Source organism: Lissotriton helveticus, chromosome 9 (assembly GCF_964261635.1).
Source record: "Lissotriton helveticus chromosome 9, aLisHel1.1, whole genome shotgun sequence".
In the NCBI taxonomy this organism is placed as follows: Eukaryota; Metazoa; Chordata; class Amphibia; order Caudata; family Salamandridae; genus Lissotriton; species Lissotriton helveticus.
The window spans coordinates 869,487,382-869,510,169 of NC_136070.1; the positions used below are offsets into that span (position 1 = coordinate 869,487,382).

Below are 22,788 nucleotides of genomic sequence, written 5' to 3' on the forward strand. Positions count from 1 at the left end.
TTCTGGCCTTCAGGTATTGTGCAGCTGAATGCCAGGCCGTCTCTTAAAGTTTATTTTTCATATACGCTGTATGCTCCTAGCTGGCAACTCTGTGCCAACTTTAAGGCACCAGTTACCATGCCATAGAAAGCATGCCTGTGAACTGCATTACTGAATACATTCACAGCAGTAACTGACAACGTCTGCAGCCTGTCAGTATATGTTCCATAAACAGATTCACCTTTAGATCTTGCCTGAAACGCGGGTTGTATCCGCTTTACTTTCCCCGCCTCTGAGACCGCCATACTGCCACGGAGTTGAGCCCTACCTTTCCCGGCTTGTTGGGCTGTCGTTCTGGTTGCTGCTCCCCTGCTCTCCCTCCGCCGCCGCAAGCTATTTCCACACACCTGCGGCCGCTGTGTGGGGGAGGGCTCTCGTCATCTGGGTCGGCTAGGACTGCAGGTACCAGCTTGCAGTGCGGCCGGAAGCCGCCAGAGGCCACCCGCACGCAGAAACGCGCCAGGAGGCGCTACAAAATCGGACTCTTCCCCCGCGTCGCGGGAGCGCGCCGGGCTAAGCCCGGGCAAAGGGCACTCTAAGATGATGTCTACAAACTCATCAGGAAGGCAAAAGGACTGGCACTGCTCAATTGCCATGCGTGCAGCCACATCAGTTGGGATGGAGGACCTGGTATGTACTGCACAAGAGAGGAAGTGCTGAATGCCTACAAATTGTCATACCAGTGCCTGTGGCCGTCCGGGGCTGTACGAGGCTGGGCTGGGCCACGGACCTTGGCAGCGTCTGATAAGACATATCCTCTATTTTCCGTGAGATTACTATGTTTTAGTCATATTATTGTATTATCTGTATTACTTTTCTAACTCGAGCGATTCATGATAGCTACGGTGTTTTAAATTCTGGTTTTGTTGTTCCTGCACAAAGCTTAAACTATGTCTAAACTTCGATCCGCTAAAACTACCTCAGCATCAGCTACAATGGAGAACTACTTAGTTAAAGTAGTAAATGAAATTAATAATGACCGGCGAGCATCATTAAGTCGGGGTAGTCCCCCTGCCTCCCCCACTAATTCATCCACCCCTCTTAATACACTGGTGCTAGATAACAGCTGTAATCAAGGCAACCAGGCTTTAATAAATAGTAAAACTACTAATGATATTCTGGTTTCCCCAGAAACAAGCCAGGTTGTGCTAGATGATGATTTCTTTAAATCCTCACAACAACCTTCCCCGGTGCGTAGAGTAGTAAGGGCATGCAGGAAGCTACCTAATAAACGGGGGGTACTAGGAAAACTAAAAGAGTGGATATACCCCCCCAAAAAAACAGTGGGAACTGAGACCCTAGAAAAGGAGGGGCTATCTACTTTGAACCCTGAGCAATTCGATTTGTTAGTTAGCATCATCGAAGCCAAAATGGAAATGATTATTAAACCATTAGTGGCCAAATTAGATCAGGTCTCAAACGAAGTAACTAGACTGGGTGGCCTTTTGAAGACTCATATTGCCATGGCCGAAACTAACAAGGCCACTAAAACGGGTAATAATGTAAGTAAGGAAGTAGCATTACCATCTGAGGGGGGGATTAGGGTAAACCAAACAGTCATACCAGTCATACCAGTCCAATTGCCCACAGTAATTCAGGGAAACCAAGCAGCCAAGGAAACAAAGCATCTACAGAAGGTGAGAATATAGGGGGGTGGTCAGGAGTGAGGAGAAGACGTTTTATTAATCCCCCTCCAGAGTGCGTCCCCTACGTGGTTGTTTTAACTAATGTTCCCCCGGTTGACACCCACTTAAGCCAGTCCCAACAGGAATCTCACGATTCTCTGAAGAATAAATCTGTTTCATGGTTGCACAAACACTGTGGGTTCCCAATCGCCTACTCTAATGATATATTAACTACCAGAAGGGTTAACTGGATTGGTGACTCTAGAAAGACCAGCTTGGGGGACTGTGTTATTATTAATTTTAAGCACCCCCAACACGTTGCTACAGTTCTGCTTAGAGCAGCCTCCCTACCAGTTGCTGGAAACGGTGTGTGTGTACGTCCTCTTGGCTTCTTTTATAGTCATCTCAGTAACGTAACACCAACTGATACTAACCAACCGAAGCCGTTCTCACCTTCTCTTAGACCAGGTCTAGCTATCCCATTACAGAATCACTTCCATGCTTTAAACAGCCTGGACTCTAATGATTGACTTATCCCGGACATTCCATTGCTCCGGGATGAGGATATTAATACCCCGGCAATTGGAATAACTGAAAGCCCTACAGCCTTTACGTTAACTAGGCCGGGGATTCCCAACCTGTTGAATGACCGTGAGGGCCCACCTATTGGAAACCCAAGGGAAATAGACAGACCCACTGTAACTTTGCTACCGGATAGGGTCTGTACAGGGAGTAATGGGATAATCATTACTAGCTGGAATGTTGCAGGACTGAAATCTAAGGGGAATGAATTGGGCTGGTCAAATTTTATTAATAGTTATGATATCCATTGTTTCCAGGAAACTTGGTGTAGGGAAGAAGTAAACTACGAGGGTTTTTGTTCTTATAATTTGCAGGCGCAGGGGATTGGGCCCAGGTAGAGCCAAAGGTGGTTTATTAATTCTAGTATCTATCAAGCGCCCGATCATTGTAAAAAAGTATATTACCGTTGGAGCACACGCCCAGATTCTCTGGTTATTGGAGGGGCGTGACCATAATATTCTTCTAATTAATTATTACAATAACATCTTCGATAACTCCAGGGTAGTAGTTGTCGATAACCTGGCGAGTACTGTTGAAAACCTAATTTCAGACGTAAATGTTTCTTTTGATTTTATCTGGGTTGGAGACTTCAATACCTCATTATGTGAATTGCCACCGGGGAAAATATGTGGGTTTACTGATGATACCCGCATGGATGATTTACATTTTCGACATAACCGTTATGGAGAGGCTTTAAATAATTTCTTGGGATGTTATGATTTGGAAATACTGGGGTTTCTAAAGGATGAAAATGGCCAAATTATCCCTACATTTAAGAACTGGTGCTCCAGTTCGGTTATTGACCATGTGATCGTCTCTTCCAATATTGCATCCTGTTGTGCTCCTCCTAGGATTGAAATATCTACCCTAAGTGACCATAATTGTATAATTTTGAAAACCACCTTATTGGGTGACCGTTTTGTCAATGTGGGTACCACAGTTTCTGATCTGGAGCCCCATAGACCTAACGGAGTTCGTTTAAGATGGGTTGGGGAAAAAGCTACCGAACTAATCGGCTCTATCGTCAGGAATTGCATGGGAGAAATCTCTTTTATACTTGACAATTGTGCCGACTATGAACAGGTTTTATGTGCTTTTAATGATATTAACACATTTATTGATGTCAGGTTCACCAAACCTAAAGGGGGTTAGCGTAAAAATGAACTGGCCTGGTTTAACCACTCATGTACCAGGCTTCTAACTGAATTAAAACACGCTCTTGCTAAAAAGCCCAGGGACTCTGACTCTGTAACAAAATTAAGACGAGAATATAAGTGTGCAAAAAGAAAAGGAAGAGCGAGCTACAGCAGTCGGCATGGTATTCTCTCAACCAGGCTGCTGAGTGCTCCAATAGTACTCTGTCTTGGGCTACTGTGAACTCCCCTTTCCTCAAGGGTGAAAATCTGCCAGAGTTAACTTCTAATGTCCCGAGCGATGATTGGATAGCCCATTTTTTAGAGATTTTTGATTCTAATAGCTGCCTGGATACCGATCTGAGAATGTGGGAAGTCCTACCACTGGATATTACAGTCAGCGAGGTGGAACTTGGCATACGGGCAAGCAAGGGGGGGAAAGCCCAGGGACCCGATGGAGTGCTCATCGATGTATATAAAGCAGAGCCAGAGTTGTGGAGCCCTCTTCTGGCCATTGCTTTCAATGCCGCAATATGTACCGAGGCCCCTGAAACTTGGGGGAATCAATTATTATCCCTATACATAAAAAGGGCAGCAGGTCTGAGGTAAAAAAAGTACCGCCCAATTTCCCTTCTTGACTCTTCAGTCAAGATTATGAGTCGAGTTATGCTAGCAAGGCTAGAGGAATGGGCCGAGGAAGAGGGTATCCTCGCTGATAGTCAGTTTGGATTCAGAAAGGGCAGGGGTACACTCGAGCAGTGTTTAAACCTTGATCTATTGATCGGGGCATACACCGAAGCCAAACCAGGGTCAATTTACCTCTGCTTCGCAGACCTCAGTAGTGCTTTTGACATGGTTGACCATTCCATTTTATGGTCAACCCTGTTACAGTTAGGAGCACCAGAGGCCACAATCCACTTCCTGGCCAGACTATATAGAAAATTAACAACTAGTGTGCGCTTTGGCACTAATGGTGAATGCACCCCAAAATTCTGAGTCAAAAGAGGGATTAGACAGGGCTGTGTATTGGCCCCCCTCCTTTTTATCTTATTTATTAATGGAATCAATGAGATTTTAAAAGGTGTTAAAGCAGATGCCCCCATGATTAATGGAACTCCAGTGCCGGTGTTATTATACGCCGATGACGCTGTCCAGCTCTCCAGAACACCGTTAGGATTACAGCGTTTGAATAATAGATTTTCCACCTTTATCAGTGATAGAAAATTAATAATTAAGAAGGGGAAAACGTATACCATGACCTGTGGGGCCAAAAGCAAAGCTTCTAACTGCTTTTTTATCGATAATGACAAGGTGCGTCAGGTGGATACATTTTGCTATCTTGGCATAACCTTCTCCAAAGATGGATCATGGTCCAACGAATTTAAAAACATTCGCATCAAAATGGCAAAAAATGCATTTGGTGTTTTTAGATTTGCTCATAAGGTTGGGGACGACGTACAAATGATATGCTTAAAATCTATCAAGCCAGGTGTGTTACCATCTCTCTTTATGGAGCCGGTGTATGGGGGCATAGACGTGACCATAAGTTGCAGCAGGAGGAAAATTCTTTTCTAAAAAAACTCCTGTCGTTGCCAACTTCTGATTCTACTGAGTTAATTCACCGGGAAACAGACACCAACTTCCTGATCGATCAATTATCCCTGAGGCCACTTATGATCTGGCGGTCAATCTGGCTTCAGGAGGAAAAATCTTTCACTAGATCGATCATCGCGGGTTGTCTCTTGTTGGATACATTTTTTAATATTACCTGGCTAAAATATGTGATTAGTTGTTTTTCTGAGATTTTCAATTTAAATGTTCTGGTTGACCCTGGCGCCGCGGCTCTAATCCCAAAGGCTGAGCTGAAATCTACATTTTTGGCCTTTTCTGTGAGAAAGAGAGCTGTTGCTAACGGATCTTTATCAACCATCACATTTTACAATAGCCATACTATTGTCGAAGGTTTTCCCCTTTATTTAATATGGGTGACTAGGCCATCACACAAGTTTGTGCTAACCAGACTGAGGTTTGGTACAGCACACCACTTAGTGGCTCTGCCAATTCTTAAAAAACACCCGCAGGGGCCATGTATGTGTGATGGTGTATCTAGACAAAGCACTTTGCACTTTCTTTTGATCTGTAAACTGTATATGAATGTTCGTACAACTTATTTAAAACAACTATTTCTTAAGTATGGAGTACGTACAGTTATGCAGGCCATGAGTCTTATTTTTAACCTGCAACATGTCGATGTCTGTTTTTTAACTGCTACATTTTTAATTAAATCTGTAAAAGCTAGGAAAAGAATGTGTTTTTAAATTATTGTGTTTGTTATTATCTGGTAGCTTTCTTACCCTGTAAACCACTATAATTATTATGCAATGTATTTCTTGTGTGCTTTTATGGTCATTTTTTATGCACCGAATAAAGCTTCGTGACTTGACTTGATTGGCTCTTTAGTTTGGGTCAGTGGTAGGGTTAGGATAAATGGGGACAGGGAAAGGGAGATGAGTTTGGATGAAGAAGATCACAAGCACTCCAGTGCCACTCTGGATACTATATCTGAAAGAGACAATTAAAGATTCCTTACCTTTAGAATGAACCCCAGGCGTTAGGCTGGATCCGGAGATCTTTTTCGTCAGCAGTACTCCTGCGCGTTGATAAGTGGTGTCGGTCGACTCCGCGTTCGTCATTGGCGTTGGGGTCGCCGTAATAATGCTGTGGTATCTACTTAAACACCGCCCTTGCTTACTGACGTCCGTTCTTTCTTTTTCCGCGCCAGCCAGCGCAGATATTGTCAACACCGTTTTTGAGTTTCTCGACTCCTGGTGCACGCAGGGATGTCAAGCTGTCCTTGGGCAGGCTTCAAGGCTTGCAACACCTGTTGCAAGCTGATGTCGGTAACGGACCTGCGCCGCATGTGCCTGTGGTGCCTGGAGCGCGACCATGATCCCAAGCCGTGCTCCGACTGCCAGACCATGAATACAAAGTCTTTGCAGGAGCAGTGCCGCAAGCGTCACGAGGCCCGACAGTCTGCTCCACACCGTCCGAGGTCCCGGTGCTTGGGAGGTTGAGGGACCGATCGTGGAGTCACCACCACTCGTCATCAAAGTCTTCGCACTCCTCAGGTAAGTCGAAGTACAAGCAGAAGTTGAAGAAGCATGGTCGCTCTTCTACTTCTCCCCGTCCGTCGGCCGACGCAACGAGGGTTGCGGATGGTTCTCGTCCCACGGCTCCATGTACGGAGCCTGAAGGGTCGACTCATAGTTTCCCTCCCTTTCGGGGCCCGGAGCAACCCCTGCCCAGCTTCTGAGTTTCTACGAAGCGATGCATGCCATCTTTGGGCTGCACGACTCCGCTGGCACGCCTTCGGGCCCCGCGAACTCGGCTGGGGACCCTGGGCCTTTGACACCGGCATCTCCGGCACCGCAGGGTCCCCTTGGATCCAGGCCTGGATTCGGATCGGTGCCGACTGACCATATAACACCTCCCCTGGCGCCGATTCCACCAGTACAACATCTGCACCCGACGGCGGTTGTGTCCCCAGCCGGCATCGACCCCGGCCTCTACCCTGACTTGGACACTGAGCTTGACCTATTTCAACCGCCGCCGAATCCGGCACAGAGTGGTCCTTTTGTTCCTTTGTTCTACTCTGGTGCTTCCTACAGGCCTGATTGGCAACCAGAAGAGTGTGAGGAGGACTGGGAGGGGTATGTAGACCCTTTAGCTGACCAGTTGGATGAACCGGACTGGAGAGAAGAGTTGGGGGAAGCCAGTGGTCTGGATACCACCCCAGACCTTGGCATGCTGTCTCCTCCTGCTGTGGCTACAGAGGATGGTGCTTCAAACGCAGTGGTGTTTCGTAGGGCGGCCCTCAACCTCGAGCTACCTACGATGGCTGTGAGGACGAATCTCCTGATAGAGGTGCATCAACTGGCAGCGGCCGCTTTAGAACCCCTGCTGCCTTTCAATAAAGCCCTTACTGACATCCTTTTGGGCACCTGATCCAAGCCCAACACAGGGGCTCCTGTGGATAGGATGATTGCTCGTCATCACTGCCCGGCTCCGGGCGACCCCTCTTGCCTCTCCCAACACCCCACCCCTGAGCTTGGTGGTCCAAGCCTCTACGTCCAAAGGTGCATTCCCTAACGCACCACCTAATAGGGAATCCAAAAACCTGGACCATCTTGGGAAGATGTTTTCTTTCTCCAGCTTTGGACTGCGGTCGGTAAGCACTCCATGTCTGTTGGGCCGTTACACCCACTCTGTCGGGGATACGGTAGAGCAGGTGCTGCCACAGTGCCCGGAGGAGGCCCGGGCTGTGCTCTCCCGTGCTGTCGCCAAGGGGAGAGACACAGCCAAGTTTACCTTCAGATGTGGACTGGACACCGCCAACTCACTAGGCAGGATGATTTCAACGTCGGTAGCCCTTCGATGCTACGCCTGGCTGAGGTCGACATTTTTTTCCGGGGATTTCCAGGCTACCTTGCTGTACATGCCCTTTGATGGCTGTCGCCTGTTTGTCGACAAAACAGTCAACGTGGTGGAGCGATTTAACCCCACCGCTGCTGCTGACGTTCAGCGGACCTTGCGTGCACTTCCTTGGTACTGCTGCGCACGTCCGTTGAACGCCGCGGCCCCCCCCGCGCAATAGAACGTTCCGCACTAGCGCGGAACGTTCAGCACAGGCAAGGGGTTAAGGACTTCTGGACTACGGCTAAGTCCTTGGGCCTCTCAACCACCTGCCCTGCGCATTCTGCTTTTCTCCCCTTTTGTGGCTACGGAAGGGGTGCCCACCAAGTTCCACCCAGAGCCACAGGCCGGTGCAAGCTGTCCAGCACCCTGCGCCGCCTGGGACGTGGGACCCACCATCGTGGGTCTGGGGGCCAGTCCACCAGTGCCCCTTCTGCAGCAGCCTCCAACCCCTCCTAGTACGACCAGGGCCACCATTCACGGCAGGATTCGCCGTCACCACCTCCACTGGCGCACCATCACATCGGACAGGTGGGTTTTGCAGATAGTCCAAAGGGGCTATTCCCTCTCCTTCGAGACTGCCCCTCCATCCATGCCACCTCAGCACCATCGCATGTCGGAGGATCATCTGGCCCTTCACAACAGGAAGCTACGGCTCTCTTGGCCAAGGGAGCCATCAAGCGAGCTCCTGCCCCAGAAGTAGGTCGTGGTTGCTATTCCCACTACTTTATGGTGCCCAGGAAGAACAAAGGCCTGCGTCCTATCTTGGACCTCAGGCTCGTCGACTGCTTCCTCCGAAAGGAGAAGTTGAAAATGTTGACACTAGCTAAGGTCTTGTCTGCCCTCGACCCTGGAGATTGGATGGTAGCGTTGGACTTGCAGGATGCTTACTTTCACATCCCTGTCCTGCCGGCCCACCAGCGTTACCTGTAGTTCACGGTAGGCCATGAGCACTTTCAGTTTACCGTGCTCCCCTTTGGCCTTACCAGCGCCCCTCGGGTGTTCACGAAAGTGGTGGTGGTGGTCACAGCTCATCTTCGCTGATCAGGGGTTCCAGTTTTCCCCTATCTTGACGACTGGCTGTTGAATGCGGGCTCGCCCCAGGCAGTCATCTTCCACCCCCAGACTATGGCAGACCTCTTGCACGCGCTGGGGTTCTCTATAAACGTGCCGAAGTCACACCTGATTCCCTCTCAGAAGCTCCTTTTCATCAGGGCGGTTCTGGACATGACACAGTTTCGGGCTTATCCTCCTGAGCAGCGAATCTGCGATATTCGGGCTATAATTTCGATTTGGCCTCATGGCCTTCTGCATCCTGCTAGTAGACCATGCCAGGTGGCATATGTGAGCTCTGCAGTGGGACCTGAAGTTTCAGTGGGCACAGCATCAGGGGAAGCTGTCCGATTGCGTTCAGATCTCGGAGGGCACTACACGACAATTGCAGTGGTGGCTAACGAACTAGGATTGGGTCAACGGAAGATCCTTCTCCCTTCCCCAACCAGAGTTCACAGTGGCGACGGATGCATCACTTCTGGGCTGGGGCGGCCACATGGGAGAGGTGGAGATCAGAGGTCTCTGGTCTCCGGCAGAGTCCGGGCTCCACATCAACCATCTGGAGCATCGGGAGATCTGTCTTGCACTAAAAGCATTCCTTCCCTCTGTCCGGGGAAGAGTAGTGCAGGTGTTCATGGAGAACACCACCGCCATGTGGTACTGCAACAAACAGGACGGATTGGAGTCGTGAACCCTATGTCTAGAGGCTCTCCGTCTCTGGACCTGGCTGGAACATCAGGGCATAGTCCTGGTGGTTCAACACCTGGCAGGTTCTCTGAACGCCAGGGCAGACAAACGCAGGTGCATGATGGTTTACGAATGGCGCCTTCACTCGGAGGTGGTGCAAGGTCTCTTTCAGCAGTGGGGAGAGCCTTGGTTAGATGTTTTCGCCACCGAAGAGAAGGCGCAGTGTCAGCAATTCTGCGCATTGGAATTTCCTAGGCAGCACTCGCTCGGCGACGCTTTTTGTCGCGAGTGGAGTTGCAGTCTTCTATACGCCTTTCCTCCTATACCACTTCTGCCCAGAGTGCAGAAGAAGATCAAGCGCGACCGGGCCCAAGTCATTCTTGTGGCTCCAAATTGGGCACAAAGAGTCTGGTATCCCGAGCTGTTACACACGGCCATCGATCCTCTGATCAGACTGCCTCTTCAGGAGGATCTTCTGTCGCAGCTGCAGGGGACGGTCCTCCACCCGAACCTGTCCAGTCTCCACCTCCTTGCTTGGAGATTGAGCGGTGACAGTTGATGGACTTCGACCTGCCTCCTAAAGTCTGTGATGTTATCTTGGCAGCCAGGCGTCCCTCCACTAAGACTGTATATGCCTGCAGATGGAACACATTTGTGGCATGGTGCAGAGCAAAGGCTGTGGATCCCCTTTCCGCCCCTCTTTCAGAGGTTCTCTATTTCCTCCTTTCTTTGGCCCAGCAGGGCTCTGCTGTGGGCACTCTTAAGAGCTATCTCTCAGCTGATTATCCTTCTTTTTTCAAGTCCCCTGCTCTAAATCACTTTCTTAAGGGCATTACTTATCTGTTTCCTCCTGATCCCTTCATAATGCTGTAGTGGAATGTGAACTTGGTTCTTAGTTATCTTATGTGCGCTCCCTTTGAGGTGCTACATAACTGTCCTCTCAGACTTCTTACTTTAAAGACAGCATTTCTGGTTGCAGGGTGAGTGAGCTCCAGGCTCTTTCTTCAAAACCTCCTTTTCTTGCTTTGGATCCAGACAAGGTTGTCCTTCGAAGTCGACTCTCTTTTCTTCCCTTGGTGGTTACTTCTCTCCACATTGGTCAAACCATCACTTTGCCCACCTTCTTTCTGCCCCTGCATCCTTCTAAAGAGGAAGAGAGGCTCCACCATCTGGATCCAAAACGTGCACTTTCATTTTATTTTGATCGCTCAAAGCAAATCCGGGTGGATGACCAGCTCTTTGTTGGGTATGTGGGTGCCAAGAAATGTTGGGCCGTGCACAAACGGACCATCTCTAGGTGGGTCTTTTTGTGCATCAAAGCTTGCTATTCTTTGGCAAACATTGAGCGTCCAGTGGGACTGTGCGCCCATTCCACCAGGGCGACGGCAGCTACCACTGCTTTGGGACATGGAGTTCCCCTCATTGACACCTGTCAGGCAGCTATGTGGGCATCTCTGCACACGTTCACAAAACACTGCTGCCTGGACAGCCAAGTCCAGAGAGACGGCTTCTTTGGCTGTTCTGTTCTCCACGATTTTCTGGTGTGAACTTAGTTCGCAGACCCACATCCGGGGTTGATATTGCTGGGATATCTATTCTAAAGGTAAGGAATCTATAACTCGTTCTCTCTTTCAGATGAACAAGTTACTTACCTTCGGTGATGAGATATCTGTAAGACACATAGATCAGTTTTGGATTCCTTACTGCCCCACCCATCCTCCCTCTTCTGGGAACTGACTTCTAGGGTTAAGGACTTCCTTTCAGGGCCCTAGTTTTGTGCACCAGGGGTCAGTGTCTTGCATGGCTCTGCGCTTATGGCGTGGAATGTCGTGTAAAAAACTGACAGCGCGTGAGGGCGGCGTCCAAGTAGATACAGCGACGTCATTACGGTGACCAATGACGAACGTGGAGTCGACCAACGCCACCTATCAACGCGCAGGGGTACTGCTGACGAAAAAGTTCTCCAGATCCAGTCTGACGCCTGGGGGTAATTCTAAAGGTAAGGAATCTATAACTAATCTATGTCTCTTACAGCCATATCGTTACCGAAGGTAAGTAACTTTTTCATTTAGGAAAACGTTTAGCAGCGTCACCAAGTTGCAATCATCACTAAGTTCGCACATTTTCTAAAGTGAGGTGTAGTAATAAATCATTACTTTAATTGCACTATTTCTTTTAAAGCCGGTCAAAGACTTATGCTTTTAATTTTTGAAAGCTTGCACAAAAATTAAGTGCATGATTTTAGAGGCTAACTTCTAAGCAGTTTGGAGTGTTGTGCACTTGAATGTAGGAAGTTTAACATTGCTTAAAGGTAACAGCAAGTAAAGTCAGATTGGTGTAAGCAAAGCTAAAGGCATTATGTGAGAAGTAGACCTCCTATTTCCCCAGCATTGTAAATTTGGCCTAATGCTTGCTTTGGACGCTAATGGATGGTGCTGAGTGTTGGACTCCTTAAAACATGGGAAAAGTAGGCTTACACCCAATTGCTATATTTAATTGACTTGTAAGTCCCTAGTAAGGTGGACTTCATGTACCTAAGGCCTGTAAATTAAATGCTACTAGTGGGCCTGCAGCACTTATTTGCCATCCACTTAAGCAGCCCTTTAAAACATGTCTCAGGTCTCCCATTGTAGCCTGTGTGCATTTTTCAACCACTAATTTGACCTTGCAATATAATTCTGTTGCCAGGCCTAAAACCTCCTTTTTAATACATTTAAGTCATACCTGTGGTAGGCCCTTAACAGCCTAGACGGCAGGTTGTATTGTATTTATAAGGTAGGACACGTGCTTTTAAGTTTTACATGTCCTGGTCGTGAAAAACGCCTAAATTCATTTTTTAATACTGTGAGGCTTTCCTCTCCCATAGCATAACATTGGATTACCTTATTACATGTAATAAGTGCTAACCTTTGATTGGGAACAGGTAGAAAGATCTGGTTTGGTCTCAAAAGAATTGTAATTTTGACCCTGTCTGAAGTGAGTCCTGCCCTACAAGTGGATCTCCACTAGTCCTGGACTCTTGGAAGTTGTGCTCAGGGTGCCAAAACAGGTACAAACTGAAACGTATAACATGTTCCTCTTGAAAGTGGTCTGAGAACTGACAGGAGACAGGGAGCTACCTGCTTGCCTATCTTTCCAAGGTGCATTGCCAGTTGGCTTCATATTGTGGTGGCTCTGTTCTGCAGCTTCATCCCTCTGGAGATTTTCAACTTCCAAAAAAGTGACAATGTCTGAAAGTAGAAATCTTCACCGCAACTTATTTAAGTGGCTCCCCAATGATAAAGACTTCTCAAACACCGCTGCCTGCCTTGCCCCGCTGAACTTTACCTTCTCAGCAGCTTTTCTTTAAAACTTCTTCTAAGTTCAAAGGTAATGCAAGAGCAGACCCAATCCAAATCATGTATCCAAACTGCACGCCATCCCGGTCGCCCATAAAATTTCAATTTGCTGCTGTCTTGCGCGACTAGATTCCAGTGGTTGCCATTTTGATCTTTTAGGCGCTATTTTTCATTAAAAACTTTACAAATTCAACTCTGGTTCTACTAATTGGATTTATTTTTGTGTCAAATTATTGATTACATTTTTCTGTTTTTCTAAATTGGTGTGGAATTTTTCTTACATTGTATTTTCACTTCATTAATGTTTGAGTGCTGCAAAAATACTTTACACATTTCCTCTAAATTAAGACTGTCTGCTTTAGTACCAACCTACCACACGGTGAAGCACATGTTAATTTGGTGACTTTTGTGGCTCATACTGACAGGGTTTGTGGTTGTGGCTGCTGCTTGTCTGTTGCTTGAGCAGGTTTTCACCCTCCTCAAATAAAAACAAAGTTTTCTTCATTGAGTTTTTAGGTCGCCAGGAAAGTGTCTGTTCTATCATTTATTTAAAGAGCTGTGCTGGAAGAATGACAACTGGATTTGATTAAAGTGCTTTTTGTTTTCTTTTCAGGTGCGTTATTGTCCTTTTCTGCCCAAGAAAGAATAAGCAAACTCACATCTTCAATTATTCCAGGTACTGTGCATTTAATAGCCATATTTTCTAAATTGGCATTACCCTGTAGAAATGTTGTCAACAGGCCAACCCTGCTAACTTTGAATTATCTTATTCAATTCAAAGCTCAGAAAAATGACATGTGAAACCAGCATGTCCACCTACCTGTCTGTTCCCATCACTTGCTCTGCTGGTGCGAATTGCGGTCCATCTTTGATAGGAGAAGATTATGTTCTGTTAGCAAGCACCTTCTTTTTTATTTTATGTATTGCTTAAACATAATACACACAGTAAAATATAATGGAACTTATTCCAGGTAGGGTCACAACAGGATACCTTTATTGCAATACTTGTACTTTATATTCAATTTTCAATTCAATTCAAAAATCTTTATTCCGATTACAAAAAATCCATAAAAGCACAGTTTAAAATACAATTCAACATTTACAATTACAATTACAATAGGTTCAATAGACACTATAAAGGGCATTGTCAGTACATTTACTAAGTCACACGTTTCTAAAGTGCAAAGGGGGTCAATAGTCATTGGTAGTGCAAATAAATCAAGGGCATTCCATACTTCTGCGTACGTTAAAAATAACTTTTAAAAAACAGCTTTTGCGAAATATGAGTTCGTCATCCTCTAATTTTAAAAGCATCAAATAGGACTGGTTCAAGGAGAGGGGTCTATGTTTTTTAAAATATGGTGCCAGAAACCATTTGATATATTTCATATAAAACTTACACATGAAGAAAAAATGTAAATCATTTTGTTTGCTGGTTCCGTCACAAGGGCACGGAATCTTGTCATCTAAGCTGTGTCCCAGAGGAAAACAAAGTAAAAACGTTATCATTCCTGCTCTCATTCTAAATAGTAGAGATCTTTCCCAGTAACACATTGGTAATATCAAATACAGCGGGAGTTGCTGGGTTAATAAACCATTGTTAATATAGGACACAACAGTTTGTTTCCTCATCTCTTCTGACAGTCTTTTTTCCCTGTAAGTGGCATACAGTTCAAGTTGGACTTCTTTTTTATCAGTCCTCTTTATATAAGATGGATTTTCAAAGAGGTTGCCCCTATCTATACTAGACAGACTCTCTTGTATACCACGAAGCCATGGGATCTTATTCCATTTGTCACAGGCTAAACATTCCCTCAAAATATCATGTGTTAGGCTAGCATATTCATTTGCCCAAATAGCCAACCAAAATAATGCAGGCCTGGCAGCTATAAAATCACTAATATGAGGAATATTCAGCTCCGAGTGGCAAATAAACCCTGATGATGAAATGGGAGTCCCCAGTAGTTTCCTGCAGAGCCGATTCTCTTCTCTTTGTATTGAGGGGATTTTTACTGACCCCCAAATTTCGGCACCGTAGGTTGCCACTGGAGTGCATTGGAGTCTATATATCTTTAGAATTGCTTTAGTTGCTCCGACTTTCCTCGGTCTAGGGAGAGATAAAATTGAGTTTATAGCCTTTGAGAACTTGCATGTGGCGTGGGCAATGTGCCCACTCCACAGGCCGTTCGCAGCAAAGACTATACCTAAATATGGGAAAGTTTTAGTTGAGAGCAACTTATCAGCTCCTATCGTAATGGAATTTCATTGCTTAGCACCCGGCCCACTGGACATAATGAATGATTTTTTAAAATGTACTTTTAGATCCAAATTCCCCATGTACAATGAGAAATCCCTGACTAGTGCACGTAGGGCATTAGGTGTTAATCCCATAAGCACAGCGTCATCCGCGTACAAAAGACACGGCAGTTGGCATCTTTTGATCTTAGGGACATCTGGGGTAACCTTTTTGAGGGAGTTGCTCAGGCCATTTATATAGATAATGCTAAAACGCACCCCTGTCTCACCCCTCTTTCTACGCTGATTGGCCCAGAAACTGTGCCCTTCATGTCTATCCGTACTTGTGCCTTTGTGTCTTTGTGCAAATAGGCGAGGAAATGTACTTTATATTCCGCGGATTGATGTCAGGTAATCCAAGTCACTTGCCATCCTTGTAACTTGGATGCAGTAGATAACTACTGTGGTAAATATAACCGAAGGTGATTTTCTGCCATTAACTGCAAGTTGTTTTTGGTGGATTTGACAGGAAATAGTTGCCTAGTAGAGCTCTTTAGGCCTTGCAGTTCTTGGAAGAAGTTCGCCATACAGTTCCAATTGCTAATTACGCAGTCAGCAATGTTTGTGAGGTGGGGCGGCCCTTCTTCTCTCAGTTTCCTGTCACCTCTCTTTTAGCAATACGTAATGCTAACACTGGAAATTAACTTAACCCAGCCCAAGAAGACTATTTGGGGCATTTTGCTGATGTTTGTGTAAATCATCCGAAAGGTGGATTGGGGTTGAGTTATTTACTGCCAAAATTATAAACCCTGGGGCTTGACCGTACTCTATGCAGAAAATTAGCCTCCAGCCCTCGGCATGGAGCACATCTGGAAATCTGGACGCCTATCCCATTGGCAGTCATCACTGTGTGCAGCATAGCCTATGGAGTATTGAAAGTGTATCAATAGGAGTTTGCTATTTGGTGATAATATATCAGTTTGTGGGAAACAGTGCCTCCCTGCCTCCTCTGAGATAATCCCACATTCTGTTGATCTCTGGAAGAAATGGAATCTTTGAGGGACATATTTTGAGGAGGGACCCTGTTTATGTGTTCTGGGGGGATTTAGCCACCATAAGTAACTCTAATGGTAGAAAAGTGGGTAGTTCATGCAAACATGTTGCTGTGATTTTTCTACTAGCTATTTTAAGTGTATGGTAGAGGAAGATATCTATGGTTGTGTGGCCTAAAACTAAAGACATCCGTTCCATTGGAATAAATGAGCCCTCACTGTAGAGAACTCCCATTTAGTAATCCATAACGTTCTTAATTTTGATATCAACTTCTTTTCATTGGTCATTGTCAATATGCTTGGGTGGCACAGTGTGTTGTGTTGAACTATGGTTTGGGTCTGGCTTCGTGTTTAAAGATCAGACAGGTGAGTTGAGTGGGATCGGCAGCGCAGCTCTAAACCGCTCAGTGGACCATGTACAGTTGAGGGTGAAGCCAGTAATAGGCAAAATATGCTTGTGCACACAGGTAATATAATTGTAAATTTGAAATCTTGAACCCTCTCAGATGATTCTGAAGTCTGTGTGTTTCACATGCTGATCTAGGCTTTTTCCTGCCCAAACCAGTTTCATCATCAGTGACTGCAGAGGCAGAGTAAGTTTGGTGAGATTGGGATATTGCTCAAGTAGCATAAACGTTTAGGAGAAATCACCATTTTTACTAGCCCGATTCTCCCTGCCAGTGACATGCACCTGGCAGCCTGGTCCTCAAATCTAGAGACGGTCCTGGAATAGCTTTCTTTTATAATTCCATTTATTTTTTCAGTCCTGTACCCCCCAAGTATCTAATCGGACTAGTTCATCATTTCAAAGGGAAGTCTAATACAAAAGGGGGTGTTTGGCTAATGAGCGAAAATATAATAGATTTTCCGCAAATAATAGTCCAACCCAAAAGAACTCTCACTCTAATAAATTTCCTAAGTTCTGCATTCAGACTTCTATTTGGTTCTCTCATAAACAAAAGCCCTGTCAACTGCTTATTGGGCTATCGATATAGAATTTGTGTGGAATCTGAAGAACCGGGTTATTTAAGACCCGGCGGCGCCAGGGGCACGCCCAAAGTCTTCGTGTATCACCGGTCCTCAAACACAGAGACACGGAAACTTCTTGGTGACGTCAAAGATCGAATTTATTGCCTGCAGCCAGTAACAGAAGTCCTAGAAGTCAACACGGTATGAGTTCTCAGGAGACTGCTCAAATTTACAAAGCAAGCCATCCCTTTTTATGCCAAAAATCACATTCCAGACAAATACCTTACATTTACAAACTGTCCAATCACATGCATCCAGGTCAGAGGTATCGCATGACAGTAAAACCCACTTTTCAGTTGCCCAGCCCATGATCAATTATTGGTCGAACCCAACATTCTTCATCAGACAAGTCGAACTGACCTATAATAAAAACGGGCACATCCCCATCGTAAATAGACCATAAAGAAAAGAGCAGAAACAGGTGTGAGTAAGATGACATTTTTGTGTGCAATAAAGGTTTATGATGTCCTGTGCCTTGATCCTCAATCTTGATCAGCTACAAGTTTGGCTTCAGGCAAGAGGGTCAGTTTGCTCGGGTCATTCAGAAGTCAGCTAAAGTGTACGTGTGCTAAAGACTCATTCGGCCGTAGTCATCGGCCTATGTGAGGGCAACCACAAAATGGCTGCCGTACATAAAATGGAACCCGAGGGTTCACAACGAATCCCTAAATACGTAGTGAATCCATCGGTGTAACGCGTCGAAAACACTCAGGCTTGCCGTACTAACTGGTTACGGTTCGCTAATATCAAATTCGTAGCGAAACCAAGACCTTTATGAAACGGGTTCAGGATTCACGGAACCTCAGACCCTCCTTTTGCCCTTACATAGGCAATAACCTACACTCACGTCAATCTGAGTCCAGGTCTATATTCATCAGATCACCAAGATGTTGCTGAAGCATAATCCTATTACTTAGTACCTCTCTTGGGGCAGGGCTCCTTGCACACATAGCAGCACAGAGGCTACATATAGCAGGAGCGCACTGCACACAAAGACAGAACAGGAAAAGAATCGCTAAAGCCATCCCTATGATCATCAGAATCTTCCATCCCCAAGTGGATAACAGATCCAGAACCATCCCATCAACGACCAATCTCCTTTATCCACGTGTATAGATTCAGAGATCTTATGTAACTTGGAAATGGCCTGGTATACTGTCGGAGCATTGTCTGGAATGAAAACGCAGCAGCTCGATTGGATCAGTTTACATACCCCTCCTCTATCTGCAAGTATGACATCTAACGCAACCCTGTTCTGGAGAGTCATAAGGCGATCCGACTGGAGCTCAGCAGTCAAGTTACTAAGGGCACCGGCAGTTTCAACTACGGTGGACTCAACCACTCTCGTCAATTGCCGTATGTTCCTGCTGTTAACCATCGGTCCCCAAAACGGCAGAAAACCCTTCAAGAAATCTCCTAACTCTTGTCCTGCAGTATCTTCCTTACTGAAGACACCCCTGACAACTCTCGTCTTGTGGTAATCTGCTGCAGCTGTGTAGGTGGGAGGCAACAGGAACGAGACAAAGCATGTGCCCGAGAAATCAGGGGGCAACCATGTGTAGGCTCTATCGTAACAGACAAAATAGGTACCCTTAGCTGCTAGAAACGGTGGGGAAGTCTGGGACGCAAAAACATACGTCTCAGTGCAGATACTCTTCCCTAACTGAGCTCTTGGATTCTTGCCATTACCTTGCAGACAAAGATGACCTTGATGGGGTACGATCCAAATCGGAGAAGATCTTTTCGCTCGCTGGTTCTCACTCAGACTAACTCCATATCCAGTCACGTTCCATCCAATATACGCTAGTGTCTCATCTCTCGGGATTGTCTCATAGGAGCTAACTCCTCTAATCATATCGACTATACCCTTAACTAGAGCACTATTCTTTGGATTGTCCCTCACAGAACGTAGGGGGTAGACTTCACGAGCATATATGAACATCGTTCTGTATGCCCACACAAAACCATTATAGCTGAATGGCAGGAGCAGGTAAGGAATACCTTTACCAGTAGTATGAGGCATAAGACCACACACCCAACAGTTAGTCGTGTTCACTACTAGTTGTTGTTGGTGCAGAAGCTGAACAAAAGAGTTATTAACGAATTCCAATCTTCTAATGGATTCATGTTCAGGCAAAGGATGAAAAGAATGCGAAGAAACAGTAGGAGAAGGTATGGGCTGTGTAGTGGGTGCAAACGTCACTTGAAAAGAGAATATATTATATCCCATTAAAAACATCATCAAGCTAAGTAACATAAAAAGACATAATATTATAAAACACTTTCTACTCATAATTCAAAACATTTTGCTCTTAAAATTCAATTGTTCAACAGGTCTCTCCATCTTGAAAAACTCCATCCTCTAACCGTGCTGTTCGCGGCTGTTGGGTGTTCCGTGCCAAGGAATGCGTCTGTCAGTCCAGGGAACGCCCTAGGACCAACCAGAACCGTCGACCTAACGTCTTCGGCTTGCACTCCAAAGACTTGACACCGCGACCTTACAGCTGAACCCGGATGGCGGTTCGAAAAACAAAAATCGGCCAAAACAGTTTCTCAGATGGGAGATCTGGATTTCAAAAATAGCAAAAAAGAAAATTTCTTATTTTATTTGTCCCGTGACTCTTGGTCGCAAATTATAACGGCCTTTATCAGGCAATGTCTGGTCGCGGAATAAAAGTTCAGGCTCAGTAGTGTCCAATCGAACTGACGGTGGCACAGCTCCTTGCAGAAGATCGTCGCTTTCACGCTCAGAACTTGTCCTAATTAAACGTGCATCGCTGAAGGGCAGAAAACGAGGCACAGTGTCAGTTTCCGAATCAGGAATACCCTCCTGGACCCACCGGTCGTACGGCAGAGGCAAAGGAACCCTCTTACAGTGTACGCCGTGGATCCAGTTCTTCTTTCCTTGCACTCGCACTGCAGATCGCGTAGACAATAGCACCAAGTAGGGACCAGTCTAACGAGGTTGATCGTTCTTTGTCCGCTGAAAGTTCTTTATTAGTACCCAGGTGCCAGGATCGATGGCGTGTCCTGGATTTTCAGAAGCCTGGGGCAATGTATCATGAACCTGTTGGTGTAACACACGCAATTTAGCCGTCAAATCATACAGATAGTCACGCAATACAGGGTGTTCAATCTCGCTGAATTTCGTCGGCCTCGGCACTCCCCATATGTTTGCCGGGCGACCAAAAATTATTTCATAGGGACTAAGTCCCACTCGAGAATGTACAGTCATCCTAGTTGACAAGAGTGCTAATGGCAGCGCGTCAGGCCATTTAAGACCAGAGCTCGCCTGTATCTTGGCAAGTTTTAACTTAAGAGTGCCATTATAACACTCCACTAGACCAGCTGATTGTGGGTGATTTGCAGCGTGGAACTTTTGTCGGATTCCTAAACCATCACACACTTTCTTCATCACTTGACCTACAAATTCACTCCCATTGTCACTCCGGACCATTCTTGGCAAACCATACCTAGGGAAAAACTCCTTAACAAGGGCTTTAGCTGTGGACAAAGCAGTATTATCTTTTAGGGGATATGCTTCTACCCATCTCGAAAAGGCACAAACCACCACGAGTACGTATTTCAAATTGTTGCACCTCTCCATATGGATGAAATCTAGCTGCAAAACCTCGAACGGATACGTGGGAGGCGCAAAGTGACCAGCTGGGGTTGGAGTTCCCTTACCAGGATTGTACTTCAAACAAACCATACAATTCTTGACCACATTCTCTGCACACTTAGGAATTCCAGCATTTTGCCATACCGGAGCCAACAACTTACAAATTCCTTTCACACTGATCTGAGCCATTCCATGCGCCATCGTAACCACTGCAAGCACGTACGCATCGGGTAACAACCATCGCTGATGCTCTGACAACTCAATCCAACAACCCTTCGCATCCAATTTACCCGTACTCTCTCTCTATACACTCAACTCTCTCTCTGTAGCTTCAGCTTGAATAGACTTCACGCTTTCTATCGTATCCTCTTACATTCCAAAATCACCAATCCATCTTGCAGGGCCTGAGACATACATTCGACTCATCACATCCCTCGCCACGTCTTTCGCAACTTCATCTGCAAACGCGTTACCGCGACCAACGTCATCGGTAACGTTCTTGTGTGCACTGCATTTCACAATCGCAACTTGCAACGGCAGGCACTGTAAGTGACTCAAGAAGCTCGTTCACCAACTGACCATTCTGAATCATCGTTCCATGAGACGTGAGGAACCCACGTTCCTTCCACAAGTGTCCGAAACTATGAGCCACACCAAACGCATACTGGCTGTCGGTATATATGGTCACTCTCTTCCCTTTCGATAACACACACGGTCTCGTAAGTGCAATCAACTCTGCTGCTTGAGCTGAATTATGTGGGATACGTGCAGCTTCAACAATCGTATGCAAAGTCGTAACCGCATATGCCGCAGTCGTATCACCATTTGGAAGCTTGAAGCATGAACCATCCACCCATAAGGTACCATCACAATTCACAAGAGGAGTGTCCCTAAGATCTACTCTCTCTTTCGTTTCCTCTTCTGTCCTTAGAAAACAATCATGTTGTTCAGAAACATCTGTCTCTACTGAAATCGGCAACAACGTAGCTGGATTCAACGTATTGCATCTCTTTATGTGCACATGACTCGCTAAAAGTGTCAACTCATAACCTGACAATCGAGCACTAGTTAAGTGCTGTGTCTTAGTCCTGTTTAACAAAGTGTCCACTGCATGTGAAACCAGAACAATCAATGTATTATTCATCACCAAACCAGCAGACTGTCGAATAGAAACAGCTGCTGCCGCAGTGGCTCTCAAACAACTCGGCAACGCTCTAGCTACCGGATCCAAGGTCGACGAGAAATACGCGCACGGACGTTGCTTATCGCCGAACTGTTGTGTCAAAACTGACAACGCACATCCTTCTCTCTCGTGGACATAAAGCGTAAAGGGCTTACTGTAGTCGGGAGTACCCAACACAGGAGCCGAACACAATGCATCGCGCCATTCAGAAAAACTTGTCTGGCATTCATCGGTCCAAGGAATAGGATTCGGAGTATCCTTAACAGTAAGAGCTATCAAAGGCTTCGCAAGAAGCGAAAAATTCGGAATCCACTGTCTGCAGTACGACGTAATACCCAGAAAAGCACGCACTTCTCTCTGTGTAATTGACACACTCATTCTCGCAATCGCTTGAATTCGTTCTGGGGTCAGTCTTCTTCCCTCCTTCGATAAGAGATGACCTAGGTAGGTCACTTCTTGTCGACAATACTGTAACTTCGAAAGAGACACCTTATGATGAAAGTCAGACAAATGACGCAACAACGACAAAGTAGCTTCTTTACAAATCTCTTCAGTATCGGCAGCGACTAACAAATCGTCGACGTACTGAATAAGAGCAGCGCCATCAGGTAAAACAATCGTATCAAGCTGTGTTTTCAAAGCCTGACTATATATTGACAGACTCTCACAATAGCCTTGAGGAGCGCGCTTGAACCGGAAACTTCGACCTCCTAAAGAGAAGCCAAAGATATCCCTAC

At 46.0% G+C, this 22,788-nt stretch overlaps 1 protein-coding gene across 1 annotated transcript in view; it reads left to right on the forward strand.

Annotated features, from left to right (window-relative positions):
• Positions 1–22,788, forward strand: part of LOC144781934 (WD repeat-containing protein 62-like) — a 636,677-nt gene that overhangs the window by 24,070 nt on the left and 589,819 nt on the right. Inside the window, exon 3 of the mRNA XM_078661021.1 lies at positions 13,544–13,606. Coding sequence (XP_078517147.1) covers positions 13,544–13,606 — 63 coding nt within the window. The remainder of the gene's footprint in view (positions 1–13,543; positions 13,607–22,788) is intronic.